Raw genomic sequence first — 15,914 nt, 5'->3', positions numbered from 1 at the left:
TAATTCAGCGTGTATTTAAATGCTGCTGGAAATATTTCTAAAGTTAGGTTCTTCTTCGAATGAGCAGAAGAAAGGAAGTGAACTCCCAGAAACAATACGAGAGAATTATTTTCTAAGAAAAGGTGATAAAATTCACCACCTTACCATCTGGGGTGTTAACAGACTTTCTGGTAACAGTTAAAGCAACTTTTTAACTTACATTATACTTTCGCAAAATACTTATTGAAGGTCCTCAGATGAGATGTTGTACTTTCTATGAACAGATAACTCTAGCAAGGCAGTTGGAAGATGAAAAGATTGCTATCCCTGGCTCAAGTTATTCAGTCTTTTCTCCTCCTTTTTACCATAAATGGCTATTCATGGAGCTAAATGGCAATTCCCCAAAAATGTGACAGAAAGACATGTCTGACTTCACTTTATTTAAATCAAGATATCTCCACTTTTAATTAAAAGTTTTAGATTTATTAGATTCTGGAGTTTTGGATTTATGCAGCCTGTGTAAGCCTGAAGTCAGCTTGGCTCTTTATTAAATTAAAAATATCCTGAGGCAATTTTTGTTCTTTGGAGAGTTACATGGTTATATGAAAGTTCAATCAGTTGGAATGAACTGTCTGAAAACCTTAAAGTTGATTGTTTAAACAAGGAAAAGAAAATACCTCTGAAGCAATGCAGCAGCCACTAGAAAAGCACCCCCAAACATTCCTGAGATTATTAATATAACCTTTTTTGATTTTGGTGCAAAGCCATGCTTTATGCTTGGAATGCAATGAATCTTTGGATTAAGAAAAAATGGAAGAAATGTCAAGCTATCACAAACACCGCTGCTCTTAGAAGTGTCTGCCAAATCAGAGCTATTACTTATCACAATAACAGACCATCAAGCCTATCACATCCCTCACAATAATTATTTATGATTCTGAAGAGGTGTGCTAAACATCTTGGAAATACTAACTGATGCACTAAGAACTTGCAGTTTTAACATTTGACCTAAGAAGCCACAGGGGAAGAAATACAACGAAGAAGCACAAAAGCAATCTGTCATTTGCTTTCATATGATTTATTTTTTGCCTGCTTTAGCGGATGACAAACTCGCTGGATATCCCCAGAAGTTAGAGCAGAAGAAACGAAACAATCAAAGGTAGAAAAGTACAGATTAGAGCTTCGCTGTTTCTGTAAGAGTGTTAACGTTAGAAGCATACAGAATATGATTTAACTCTATACAAACGAAAGACCAAGGTAATTCAAGAGACTTTTTTCTTCCATCTACTTCTACAGCATTCTGCCTGAGGTAGGCCTGGCTCAGATGCCCGCATGCTCCTGGCTTTGACGTTCAGATGCGGAACTAACAGCAGAGTTGCGGAGTGGAAGAGTCAGAAGACAAAGATAAACTTGCAAAGAGGCACAGTGAAGAAATGTCTGAGGCAGCGCTGGAGGCTACGCAGCAACCCTAACACCAAGGGGCACAGAGCTACCTGCTTCGGTCCCTGCGGCAGCACTCCTGCAGGCCCCGTGTCTCCGCACAGAGCTACACTGTGTGGCAGACATGGCTGCTGCCTTACCCCCAAGCTTCAAGTGCCTTTGGTGGGATGCGTTCGGCTGTAAAGCCAGCGGAAAAGCTCTTCTTTCCCCATTAAGTTTAGGGAGTACTGGATATTCCAAGCTTTAAAACACATACCCATACCAACAGCTACAAATACGCTTTCCTCTAGACTTCTGGCACTGAACTTTCTATACAAAACCCCTTAGACCCTAGGGTTGTGCGTGGGCACATCACAAGTTATCGCCGGAGCGCAGCTTGTGGAAGGCAAAATACCTTGCTCTTCTCAGTGACTCAAACAGGAGATAACGTGAAGTAAGCAAACACCCAGCTTATCTAAATTACCACTGAAAATAGTCATCAAGAGCAAAACGCAACAGGGTTAAAGTCTGACAATCAGAGTAGGTCTTAAAGTATTGCAAGGCAATGGCCGCTGAATCTATGAACGTATTTCTGCAAGAGCTGAACTCACTGGCTTGCATAAGGCTCTGAATATCACGAGCACATCTGAGTAACAAGAGATGGTTCAGTTAAATCCCCAGGAATACAGGCATGCAGGCACATGAATTGCATTGTGGTTTTTTATTTTACAGGTCACGTTTCAGAGCTTTTATTTCTGCTCTGCAACCACCACTCTTACCATCTCTTTCACCACCTATCGTACAGGTGCCTTCATCGATCTTCTGTGACCTGTACTACATCACCGTACTCCTTCCCACCTTGAGAAGCTGAGCCAAAATATTCAAAAGTTAAATAAATATATAAAAGTAATATAAATAAAAAATACAATGAGATGGTGGCTTGCTAAGTCCCATTATCAACACACAGAGTATGAGTCTGTATAAATAAAGATCATTTAAAAGATAAGGATTATAGGGTTTTGTTTGATTGTTCTGCTTAAATAACCTTCCTGAGGTCAATGATTTACTATGCTGGAAGCTCTATAGGTCAGCCATGAACAGAAAGGAATTTGAGTTCTGGTCTCACTCACTGCACATTTAAATGGATTAAACACTTCCACCCTCCCATAATGCAAAGGCTTCCTTCACTTCTATTCAACGTTTCTCTTCTTGCATGAGGAAAGCATTGGAGAACAGAGGCACAAAGCCAATTTGCTGCAGGCTAGAAGCAGGAAAGAAAGGAGCAAGGCAGAAACCAATGGAAGGCAAGAGGAAACAAACATCACCTGGCAATAGAGCCGGCTCTCACAGTTAAAGGAGAGAGCATGAACCTGCTCGAACCCCCACAGCTGAAACCGAGGGTCTTCAGATACAGAATTTCTGACTGGACTGTCCACAAAGGAGGGGGGCTAGGACCATTTTTGCATCAAATCCTGTCTAGTCTTCTCAGTAATCTACCCCCAAAAATCCTCAAAGCAAGGTGCCTGCCAATTTACTACGAATACCAAAGAGAATGGTTACTGCTGTGAGTACTCTCCACCCTCACACTGAAGTCAGCGCTGTTGCTTGCCTGCACAAATTTTCACTAGTCCAGACTACTCATGAGTGAAAAATCTTTTCAGTCCTGCACTGGGCAACGTCACCTCAACACACCTCCTCTCCAAGCTCTAGAGACATGGGTGGCCCATTCTCACCGCTTTGCCCAAATACAACTGCTTCCACAACATCCACATGACTGACTTCCAAACCTCTCTCACTGCTCAGCCAGAATTCCTCAGCTTGTTCAGTCTTTTCCACTTACAATGCTGATGCCTTCCATACACATGCTGCTTGCTGCCCAGTGACAGGCTTCACCCAGCTTTGTTCCTTCTCTAACAGAGACCTCTAGATGAATGCCATGGAGTAAAACCCACCAGACCTCACTCTGCCAATTTCCACCAAGCACAGATGCGTAGTATTTCTTTCATCTATCCATTTCAAACGTAACCTCTCTGACCTGCTTCCTGCAGTCACACTGGAACACGGTATCTGCTATAGTCACGTTATTGACAGCATTTCACAATTCTCCCTACAGAATAACCTGACAATTACTTCACAGAACATCTTCTCTAAGAATACCAGAGATTTTCGAGAGTGCAAGTGAGACAGTTCCTCTGTTTTCTATTCAGCATCCTCCTTATTTTTTAAGTCACAGACACAGACAACTGATTCTATTCAACCCTGTCTCACAAGATACTGTGACTTCCTATTATCCATGTAGCACCTTGGTAGAAAACTGAATGGTTTTCTCACATGCATGAACGCTCAAGGAGTTTTAAAGAATAATTAATAAGATGGGCTGAATTTCCACTGTACTCAGGTTAGGAATAGGCACCTATTTTTGTCTCAGTGCAGACAACAGTTGAATCAATGAAAGTACATACTAAAGTGCAAAATGCAATAGTGTAAAAATCTCTTTCAATCATGCCAGAGCATACCACTAATAACACTTACCCTGTTTTTCTAATATGCTAATCAGAATTAGGAACGATGGAATTGGAACAGGCAAACTTTTCTGCAACTGATGGGAACTGACTGACAGCTGCCACTTGGTCCTATTTCTTTCTCTCTGCTGTCACAATCCTCTCAGAGCTTCTATTTCAATCACCTGACAAAACCTAGTGAAATGGTAAAAAAAAAACAGGCAAATTTGTCAATCCATGAGAACTACAGAGATTATAACCTCCTCATAATCCTTTTCACTGAAGGGGAGAATACAGAACGGTTGAGTTGGAAGGTCATCCAGCCCAACCCCTGGCTCAAGCAGGGCCACCTAGAGCAGGCTGCCTAGGCTCACGTCTCCAAGGAGGGAGACTTCACACCCTCCCTGGACAATCTGTGCCAGTTCTCGGTCACCCTCACAGTGAAAAACTGTTTCCTTACGTTCAGACAGAGCCTCCTGCTTTTCAGTTTGTGTCTGCTGCCTACTGTTCTGTCGCTGGGCACCACTGGAAAGAGCCTGGCTGTGTCCTCTTTGCATCCGTCCTTCAGGTATGTATATACATTAGTAAGATCCCTGCCGAGCCTTCTCTTCTCCAGGCTGAGCAGTCCTCTCTCTCACCTTCTCCTCAGATGTGAGGTGCTCCAGTTGCTTCATCATCATTGTGGCCCTTCACTGGACCCTCTCCAGTATGTCCATCTCTCCCTTGTACTAGGGAGCCCAGAACTGGACACACTACTCCAGCTGTGTCCTCACCAGTGCTGAGCAGGAGGGAAGGATCGCCTCCCCCAACCTTGCCATACCAACAGAGGGTGTGTTCACCGGCGCCATCACCCAGATGACTAATGAAGATATTAAACAGGACTGACCCAGAACTGTCCCCTGGGGTACATTGTTAGTCACTGGCCTGCGCACAGATTTTGCACCACTGATCAATATGCTCTGGGCCCAGCCATTCAGCCAGTTTTCAATCCACCTCGCTGTCTGCTTGTCCAGCCCATACTTCAGCAGCTTCTCTATGAAGATCTTATGGCAGGCAGTATTGAAAGCCTTAAAATAGAAGACGGAACATACTCTTAAATCCATAGGTTAAAGGCACGGGACTGACCTGAAATCAGTATGTTGCCATACTCTGTTAACAAGCACAACGTAATACGAAAAGCAAGAAAAATGTTAAAAAAAAACAAACGCAGAGTTTATATAACTAAAAGTACCATTTACTTCCTTTTTATACTGTATATTATGTTAGTGTGTTCTGCATTTGCAATGTCATTGTTCCTGCAAGTCAGGAAGGATCTCATCCTGCATCCTTTAGCTGTCAACCCTCTTCAGAAAAGGAGAGCCAATCTGGCACCTGGAATCTAATTAAAAGATCAGTAGGATTCTCCTTCAGCAAGTTCACATAAGAAGTGACAGGAAACTGATTTGCTGCCACTCAGCACTTCCAGCTTGCTGAACCCTGAAGACTCACATGACTTAAGTTTAAAAGGCGTATCAGCTTTGACTTTTTTTCCCCCCAGTTCTCTGCTGTTTATCTGCAACTTTGACTTAAAGAGCCTAATACAAGAACATTTTAAAATGCAGCTTCATTAGGCTATGTATGTAGAAATGATAAATGAAACAGTAATTCATCAAACAAGTACAAGCAACGTATGTCATCAGATGACATCAAGAACATTTAGCTCTCATCTCACAAGGACTGAGAGCTAAACATCCTCTTAGTACCAAAATGGTTTGCATCCAAAAATCACTAACTTGTAGGCACCGGCACTCCTGAACACTGAGTTCCTGAATTCCACACCATGCTCCATGAATAAGATAAAAACTAGAAGCCCGGACACAATGCATCATAAATCATAGAATATTTACGAATGAGTAACTGGAATTCCATTTGTAGGGCATTGCCACAACTTCCAGTGAGACTCAGCATTATGCTGAAGAAAAAATAAAAAGAATATTCTGCTATCCTTATCATTTTCAGTGACCTGGCAGAAGCCAGACTGACTGGATATCAATTATACGCTTCGCATCGTAAGCCTTAATAAGCTATGAGCATCTTTTCTATGAACTAAGAACTAGCTCCTTGTATAGGACAGCACACATGTTAACCTCACTGACAGTTACATTCAGATTGGTGTAGAGCTACTGATTTTCCACACTCAAAAAGAAGATAATATACTCGAAAATATTTGGTTACATCCAGGATTATAATACCAATATGTGCTGAAGTAAATCAGGGAGGATTATTTCTTTGAACAGAGTAAGTAACATACTGCAAAAAACTACGTAAAAGCTTACTGATCTAAACAGAAGTCACTCTGATTTGTTTCTCTGTAGGACTCATTTATTTAGCGTTAGAGACAAGACTCTAAATCTTGACTGATACTATTTTTCTGATACTATATGCATACTAATTTTACAGGCCTGGTACACACATTCAGCCCAGTATTTTCTGCTTTTAATAAGGCATTTAGTGCAAAGAGAGAAAGGTGCCTTAGAATAGAAACTCAGAGTAAGTTTGTTGACTTGTGAATGCTCACAGTATGAACAGCAGCCGTTTGTTCCTGTGAAAATGAAGAATTGATTTTTTCTAAATCATCAGTGTATCTGAAGCAAGTTTACACTGCGTCTGAGAACTTTTGCACCAGAACAAAACGTATCATCTTGTGCTGATTTTGGTTGTGGTGCTTAGTTGCTGGCTGGGGTTAAACCACAACACATCTTTATCTTCAGAGCATCAGCAAAGGCTATTAAAATGCATTACACCACCTGCTATAGAACTAGGGTACAATGGTGGCACCAATTAATCACCCTCACCTCCCATGAGTCAGGACCTGCAATACAGAGCGGACCCCTTGCTTGTCAGCTAGTTGCCAAGTAGGCTTTGGTCCATGACCGTCCTATTGCAAAGGTTATATAAATCTGGTATCAGAGCAGGACAGGAAGTGTTGCATATCTTGTAAAATTAAGATTATAGTTCCCCTCAACTATTACAATGTATGAACAGTGAGCAACAGATCTAGAAACTATATTTTGTTCAACTAGTAGAACATGCATTGAACATGCTTGCTCACCTCTGCTATTCCTTCAACTTCGAATAATCCAATTTTCTAGCAGTCACACACATGCAAAAAATTACAAAGCCTGCTTACAAGAACATTAGTAGTTCTGAATTCAGTTTCCATAGCATCTGCCCCAGCAACATAGAAAAAATAATCCTTTTTTTTCCCCCCCGGATTATTACCTCAGCACAGCCCCGCAAAGAAGGGAGGATTTGGCTCATTCCACGTGGCAATTCATGCAAATACATAAGGTGAAATCACAGAGATATGTTTTTAAAACAAAAGGGGAAAGGCTGACATCAAGCTTTCAAAATCTGGAAATTTTCATGTTTGTACATGTGATTTATCACCAGAAAATGAGAGCTTACAATAAAAATAATTCTCAAACTACGGCAATACTACAGAATCAATTGTTCAGTGATCACAGCTGGCCCAAGTCTTTTCAGCTCAGTAATCTTTCCCGGCCATGTGGCCACAATAAAAACAAACCTGTCCTTGACATCTTTCATGAGCTGCTGCAAGTCGATCTCCTGCTTCCTCAGGTTTCCAAATGAGGACTGGTTTTCCACGTAGCCCTTCCCTCCAGCTCCCAGGCTGATTTTTCCAAATGAAGTTTCAATACTTCCTTGAACAAAATCTTCAAACTTCCCCATGTATTTTGCAAAGTCAGACTCCACAATTACTAGGAAAGTAATAACAGTAATTACTAGCTGTGAAGAGAAGTGCTGAAACAGTCCTGAAGTGACTGGAAAAACAGAAGCTTACAGAAAATATGGCAAGTTAGTGAAGGCAAGAATGGTATCAAGCAGATAAATAATGAAATTTACAGCTCTGCAACTCTTACTTCTGCTTCATTCATATTTTCATCATCTTTGCTCCGCCATCTTTTATATTTTGTCATTTTAGGAAAATATAATGTGATTGAAATGCTGAGCTCAGATGCTATAGAAGATTTATACAGAATGACTGAAACTTATTTCAGCTACAACAAAAAACTACAAAGCCGACCCACTTGTACAACAGGATTCAGACTACCTCATTATAGGGCTGTCCCAAAGCTCACTGGAAACCAACAGAAGCACCTGACTGGCTTAAAACTCTCAATCTTGTACACCCATAAACCAAAGAACTGAATCAGAATCAGCTAATCTTCCAAGCCAGCTACAATTAACATCTAAACCTAGGGACTCATCTATTTTCCTGTATGGAACTGTAACATGCCCAGAAATATGGGATTCCAGATCGTCAATCCTAAAACCTGGTTAGGACTGTCACATCTGGATGAATAAAGAAGTACAAGGGTCAACCATTTTTAACAGTCTGTGCAAGAAGAATGGAAGCAGTGGTAAAAGTCGCTTGGCCTTGCCTGTGCAAGCATCCCCTGGGCTACCATCACCAACAAGACACTGTTTATCCAGTCCTTTTTTTCCCTGGAGCACAGTATAGTTTCACGCTACCGGCACATACTGGAATCCCCCAAAAATGTTCTAGGGAAGTTCCTGTGGCTGCACACTGCACTGTTATTAAATAGTAGAACTGCATGGCTTGACAACCTTCAGCACTCAATTTCAGTAGTCCATCTAGGCAAAACCTTTTTTTTTTTTTTTTTTAAACAAACATTTATATTGTTTGGTTAAGCAAATAAAATGATTTATGGGTTTTAGTTAAACAAATAAAAGTGAGAAAAGATCCAGTCATCTCATTTCCATGGTTGGAGAATACTTCAGAGCACTCCTCTGAAAGCAGCCCTCTAGTAAAACAATTGAAAATAATAATAAAGATTAGGTTTTGCATTCTTTTTATCTGCGATAATAGTGCTGCCCAAGTATGGCTTTACCTGGTTTTATTGGTTTGTCTTCAGTAAGCACATCACTCAGGGTGACTGTCAAGAAATGATACTTGGGCTTCTGCCAGCACCAGAATTTCTTCCTCTTCGTAACTAAGCTCAGAAGCTGCAGCTTGTCTGAGGCATTCAAGTGGGAGACAGGGATCAAGTCACCTCCACTGTCAATTTCTCTCACAAAATTCTTTGTTGCTTTTGCAAACATCTTGGGTAATCAATTAAAGCCTGAAAGAGTACACCTGTTTTTCAACGACAGTTGGAAAGTATAAATATTCATATTTTTACTTTAAGAAGTTCTTCATAGTATTGGTATTAATGCAGGAACAGCTAGTGTTTTCACCCTGTCTTCTCCACTCTGGGCTGGGAATCATGATGGTTCAAACCACTTAATCCAAAGTAAGAAGATTTTCACACTAACAGATGAAAGAAATTTAGTTAAAATTTTAAATAAGCAACAGTGAACGATGCAATACAACACGATACGCAAGGCTTAAACATTACAACAATAACGCATGGAAGTTATGATCACGCAGATAACAAAGAAAGAAAAAAAATCTAATCTATAGCGGCAAAGTTCTTCCAAGGAACACGCACAGGTCATTAATCTGTTAGGGAGAAAAAAGATCATACGGTTTACCTGAAATTCTTAGAAAAAGCATCTACTAATGAGCACCCTGCAGACACTCGCTGGGATAAGAAAAGCACTAGTGCAACAGCACAGGATTTCTGCCCCACAGAATCCTCCTTCTACTACCTAACATAAAATTATCTTATTCCATGTAAGGTAATTAGGTATTCACACAAATTATCTTGATCTTTTTAATAGTGAGAAAACACATACAGGGATAATAAAAATTATTCTATAAAACGCAACAAGTATTTGTGCTGGCATCTTTCTCACTAAGTTTTGTTTCTGAACTACGCCCCTGGAAAATCCCAATTAATGGTTTTCCTTCTGAACCTTTTTACCTCTTACATTTTCCCATTTCCTACTTTCCATTAGCTAATTTGAACAGAAGTTATTTGCAACTCTTATCGGTATCTGCTAAACAGCTACATACAGTATCTTAATCTAGCTTTTAAATGTTTTAAATTTAAAAAATTGGCATCTCTTACAAGGTTTTCTTTATCCCAAGCAATCCATTTTGCTGTATTTACAAGGAACTTTTTCATTAAGGGAAACTGGCTAAACGCAGGAGAAACGGTAAAAGCGACCATTCACAAGTACTAAATACACAATTCTAATGAACTAATTACTGGTCTTTTTAAAACATCTAATAATTTTTAGTTTTTCAACTCTGTGTTATTTAATTCTGGAAATATTAGATCAAGTAATTTTTTTTTTAAGTTGGCAGCATTCCTTTGAATACCCTAGCTGACACCAACTGGAAAGTTCAACCAAGATCGTAAGATGTCTTAGCTAGGTACCCACATGTTCACGATTAATTACTTGTCTTGCTGCGCAGAGATGGTAGATTTGTCATGTACAAATACAGGTCAAAATAAGTTACAACAGACTTCAGACAAAAATTGATATTGCAGTGGGTACTCAGGATTATTGAGAGAAAACAGAAAACTGAGGGAAGGTATTAGTGGTTAGACCACAGGCCCCAAGTTTTAGTATCAGCTAGAGGGGCAGAGAAACAAAAAAGCCCTTTTGCAGATGGGAGCTTAACTTTCCACCAGCTTTTTTTCAAATCCCATTTCAGAAAATATTTCACAAACTATTCACCAATTCATGTCGAGGTATCTACCTCCTCATGGAACCCCTATGGCCTACTCTTAGCTCTCCATGTAAGCAAGCAAAGAGTGTTTCTCAACAATGCATGCATGAAAAGGATTTGAACAATGTCAAAGTCACATAACATTCTACTGAAGAGTCTTCTGGGACTTTCACTGTAATTGTGGCTGCAACAAACCTGTAGCACAGCCCCAGCCATATGCACTGGGAGTATTTCCACTGACTTTCTTGTTCTCTGAACTGTTCCCTAAACTCTGAATTGAGATTGATTTTCTGAATTCTTAAATTTCTCCTGGTTTTAATTTTCCTGTTTTTAATCTCAGTGAGAACGCTTTAACAGAATAAGCAATGGAGCACCACTGCAGCAGAAAAAAAACAACGCACCAAACAAACCAACCCCCAACAGCCAAAAAAACCCAAGTTTTCTTTTTCCCTGGGACTTCTTTTGTATGACACTATTTCACAACCAACCAGATCACTCATTTGTAGTTGAGGAGACCATCAAGAAAATTCTCACTGCCTGCATTAGCTGCTCTTCCCCAGCATTACTGTGCCTCAAACATTTCTGTGCTTTACACAACTGTTCGCTCATTCTGATCCCTTTCCTCCATAACCAACTCACGTGGGCACAGTTTCTGAAAAGAAAAAGGCTCACCAATTTCTGAGGAGTTTCTGACAAGACAAATTGCAAAAAACAGTTCCTATGATCTGGCATTGTTACACATTCACTAAATCTCATCAGAAGAACCATTAACACTATTCTATAAAACTCGCAATTCACAGTGGTTTGTTTTCACTCCCAGTCACCATGCTTCTGACTAGCAAAAAGGACATCCAGGGAAGACCACGGAGTGCTTCATGAGGGCTGCTGAGACTCACCAGGCAGGAGAGAGAGAGATGGGACTGTCTTCAGCCTCAGGATGACGACGTCACTATCTCCCACACTTTGCTGTGCTGGGAAAGTCTTTGCAGGGAGCATATTTGCTGGTGCAGCTGTACCTGCAAAGCAAGAATATTCTATGCAAATCCCTGTTTATGGCTCTTTGGATATTGTGCCTCTAACACAACTTCTAAAACGCACCCGAATGTCTTGCTTCAGTCGCTCACAAAACATCGGCAGAGAGCGAGCGATTAAATATGCCCTTAATCAACATGAAGGAGTTGAGTTAATGCAGCTAGCAGGACTGACAGCATCCTGACTGAACAGACACAGCGCGCTTATGGGCACAGCATTAAGGAAACTCTGCCTTTGGAGTTTCTTCCTCTGGAATGTCAGAACTGTGCTTGGTTTGGTAGATAAAAGGGAAGGTATCAAAGCTGGTACGAGAAGCCTGTCAAGAGCAAATTCACTTCCGCAGATTGACAGCTAGGTGTGAAAGCAGAAAAGGAAGGAGGAGTACCTTGCCTGCCTACCGAAGAATTTAAAATTAGCCTGAACGTGGGCTATAGGAGGATTATTCAAAGAAGCTGATGAGATCAAGCGAAGATATTTACAGCGACTTCATTATTTACTTAAAGAAAACCAAATCTTACCCTGCTGCTTTCCCTTATCACATCTCCCTAACTCAATACAACGGGACATTAGATCCAAACCAACATTTTATGAATAATCAGCGTTTACCTTTGTCAGCACAAAAGCAAGTCCTCAACAGCTGCCTGATATTTCTTACATTCTGTACACACGTACACTGACCTTTACAAAAAATACAAAAAAGCTTTCTTTTCCGTTTAACATAAGATTACCCAGGCTGTAGCTGGAAAAAGTACAAAGGGAATTTGGGAAGACTGCGACAACTGGATTGCCAAATGTCAGGGCATCCCTCGCCAATCCAAGTTGTAAGGAAACACAACCCCTGAAGGCCAAAGGTGGCCGCGGCGTCAGAAGGGCTGTTAGACCTTAACTGCCCTGCAGCAGCGGCAACCGCCTTTGAATCCTAATTAAGATGGGGTTTACGCCAAAAGGCAACTGAAGTGTGGCAGTGGTGACAAGCAGGACGTGTGTTTTCTTATGAAACCTTATAGTTATTTCACCCGTTTCCTAAAGAATTTAAAAACAGCCATAAAAGCTACTAGGCAAAGCCTAGCGGGGATGTTGACACAGCAAATTTCAGTCCTGGAACACGTGTGATCCCCAAAACCACATCCAGTAAGGTTCAGCCCTGGATGCAGCCCTCTACCGCGCCTTGAGGGCTTTACAGCACGTGCCTTCGAGGACGCGCGAAGCCACAGCGGCTCAAGGCACCCAACAGGGCCATGGCGCCCTGAGCAGGGCTCCTTACGTGGGGCGGGGGTGCGGGGGCCTGCGGCAGGAGCCTCGGGAAGGGGCCCGGCCCTCCCAGTCCCCGGTGAGCAACCCCCGGCCGAGGCGGCTCAGGCAGCGCCCGAGCGCGGGGACCCCCTCACACAGCCCTGCGGCCCCGCCGCCGCGCTCCAACGCCCCTCGAAACCAGCTCGCCTCGGCTGCCGCCCCTCGGCCCTGTCGGTCCCCCGCGAAGCCGGGGGCGCGCACAGGCGGGCAGGGAAGCAACGCGGAGCTCCGGCCGTCAGCGACGCGGCTGCAGCGGCCGCTCCTGAGCGTGTGGCCGGGCCGGGCCGGGCGGCGAGCGGCCCCTGACGCGCCGAGGCCCCGCGGCGCCTGCCCCGCCAGCCGGCGGGACGCGTGGGGCTCAGCCCGCCGAGAAGGGAGGAGCGGCGGCGGCGGCCGGGCCCCTCAGCGGGCGCTGGGGAGGCGGCCGGGGCCGGCTCCCGCGGCCTCTCCGGGCCGGCCTCCCTACTCACGGCTTTCCCGGCGATGGCCGCCGCCCGGCCCCGAGGATGCGGTGCGGTGCGGTGCGGTGCGGTGCGCTCCGCCCGTGGGGCGTGCGGGGCCGCGCCCCGAGGCGAGGTGCCGAGGGCGAGGCTGTGCGAGTGGCGGGGGCGAAGACCCCCGGCGCAGAGGGGGTGTCGTGCCGAGGGCGCGGCGAGGGGCGAGGCGGGAGGCGCGCAGGCCCCGCCCGGGTGCTTGGGCCGGGCGGGGAGGGCGCGGTGGCGGCGCCCCGGGTCGCCGGTCGAGGCGCTGCCGCCATGTTGCCGCGCGGGGCCGGCGCCCCGGCACATGCCGGCTGGGGGGGGCCGCGCCGCCCGGGTCCGCCTGCCGAGCCCCGGGGCGGTTCGTGCTTCCCGCGCCGCCCCGCCCGCCTGCGCCCGGCCTGGGCCGCCTGTGAGGGGGCGCGGGCGGGAAGGGCCGGCCTGGCCCTTGGCCCTGCGGTGGGCCGCGGCGGCGGTGCCCGGCGGGGGGCCCCGTGGAGGGCTGCCCAGTGCCCGGCGAGCCGGACGGCCCCATTGCTTCGTCAGCTCAGCCGGGGCACTGGGTTTGCGGGGTTACAGCCTGTGAAACAGCACGGGCGGCAGCTTTTCCCTGCTGGGAGTCGTTGCCCGGTGGTGACACGTTATGACCCAGTTAAAAGGGAAATTTTTGCAATATCCTCTCAAATCCGGCCCGGATGACCCGTGGTCAGAAATGCAGAGGGTCAGCGGTCTGCCTGCGGGATCCGCGGGGAGCAACAGCCCTGCCGCGCTTTGGGCTGTGGATTCGCGGCTGCAGGGTTGGCACTGTTGGCCCGGCGAAGCGGCAGTGGCCCAAATGGCAGCTGCCACGCCAAGGTCCCCAGTCCAGCGACCTTGACCGGCAGCACTGCGCAGGATGGGAAATGTGATCAACGGAGCGCGGGGGGCAGGTTGGTGAACCGCAGTATGAAATACTGAGCTCCATCACTGTATCTCAGCCCTCTGAAAACAGTGCAACACCAGAGCCAGACAGCTTGGTTGGTCACGATACCAAAGGACCGATCCGGTGAGAAACAGATGAGTTTGCAGAAACCCGAGGAGTAGTTCTTCAAGATAATAAACATCAAAGAAATCTTTTTCAAGTGAACCGTGCCACAGGCCAGGTACTTCCTTTGTGGTTTGAAGAGAGCATTTCAGGCTGTGGGGTATAGTCACAAATGTCACATCACCGGATCTGAATGGAGTAACACCTGGGCTTTGGAACAAAGGGAACTTGAAAGCTGCATGTCCTTAAATGAACAGTCTTAGGAGAGAAGTTAATGCATATAGCTAAAGTAGCATCCATTTCTTCCATTCTGTTTAACTACATACTTGAGCCAAAACTTCCAATTCATCTCAGCAGGTTTTAATCCCTCACTCCTTTCTGATTCTTCCAGGTAACACCCTTAGTGAATCGATGGTGAATAGATTTCCCTTCTGGGGTTGCACCTACTTACAAAAATTTGAACAAAGAGCCTGAATGGAGCTAAGTAAATATCAGCATTTGTGATAATTTACTTTTTATGGACTATTAAAAAACCCCACAAATATAAAGCTCCATTCTTAGAGCCTCATCCTGAGGAAAAGCACCCACACATCCTCGGGAGATCTCTTTTTAAAATCGGCACCAAGCTGCAGAATTGCCAGCTCCAGTAACAATCTCCCACAGTGGCCAGTAATAGCACACGTTTCATCAGCTATCATGTGTCTTTCCCGGGAGCGGCAATGTGTGATTCATTTCAAATGCAAGTGTCTGCTAAAGCAGATTTTGAGAAATCGAGCCAGGAAGTTGCACTGAACCACATTACCATGGAAATATTCACTGGGGCGGGAGGACACAAAAACAGTGAAACTTGCTAGTCGTTTTAAGGATGTTACCAGTGGTTGTGTGCACACTAAAGGGTGCCCACACCAGGAATATTTACATCTTTTCAAGAAAAAACCTTGAGTGGAAATCTTCTATCCACTTGAAAGACACAGGCCAGCATAGGATAGTTTTCAGATGCTCTTCATTAATTAGAAGAGACGAACATAGGTCTTGGGTGTTAGCAAACAGGTTTGGGGCTATGCAGCAATTAACTGAAAGGCTTCAAAGGCTGTTACCAAAATGGGCTGCAAGCAGGAGACATTTAGGATTGAACACTCACCTTGAGCCTTCAGTCTCCAAGGAAATGCTTTTCAGGTGTACTACACGCTCCAAACTCAGAGCACACAGTTACTTCATGATTGGCTCAGAAGCCAGCAGAGAGAACATAGCAGAGGAGTAACATTCGGAGTGTGGTCTGCATGCAGATCTGTCCGCCACGCACTCCATCTCCTGAGCTGAAGAATGAAGTGCATCCCTTCTGCACTAGGAGATCCTTCTGCATTACTCCTGCTTGAGAAAGTCCTCTTGCAAAACGAGCAAACAGAGAAAGCCAGAGACTTTTGCCTGCGGGACAAACTGCTTTTGGTATGGGGCAGGATTTGGCTTCCTCATTTAAGTAAACGAGGCAATTGACACGAGAACTTCAAAGCCACAACTTAAAAAATGAGTAACGCACATAT

General features: G+C 44.6%; 1 protein-coding gene across 5 annotated transcripts in view; it reads right to left on the bottom strand.

The window, feature by feature from the left end:
* GSDME (gasdermin E) overlaps positions 1–13,659 on the bottom strand; it is a 33,840-nt gene extending 20,181 nt beyond the window's left edge. The window contains exons 1-4 of one of the 5 annotated variants that reach the window (XM_055707918.1): positions 13,341–13,659; positions 11,442–11,561; positions 8,816–9,234; positions 7,468–7,660 (exon numbers count right to left, since the gene is read on the bottom strand). In XM_055707918.1, the coding sequence (XP_055563893.1) occupies positions 7,468–7,660; positions 8,816–9,026 (404 nt within the window). In that variant the 5' untranslated portion in view covers positions 9,027–9,234; positions 11,442–11,561; positions 13,341–13,659. The other 4 variants (XM_055707916.1, XM_055707917.1, XM_027814754.2 and 1 more) reach the window with 4 other exon arrangements.
* Positions 13,660–15,914: the final 2,255 nt, after the last annotated feature.

The sequence above is a fragment of the Falco cherrug genome, chromosome 4, assembly GCF_023634085.1.
Source record: "Falco cherrug isolate bFalChe1 chromosome 4, bFalChe1.pri, whole genome shotgun sequence".
NCBI classification, from domain to species: Eukaryota; Metazoa; Chordata; class Aves; order Falconiformes; family Falconidae; genus Falco; species Falco cherrug.
This window is presented reverse-complemented; position numbering and strand designations above follow the sequence as displayed.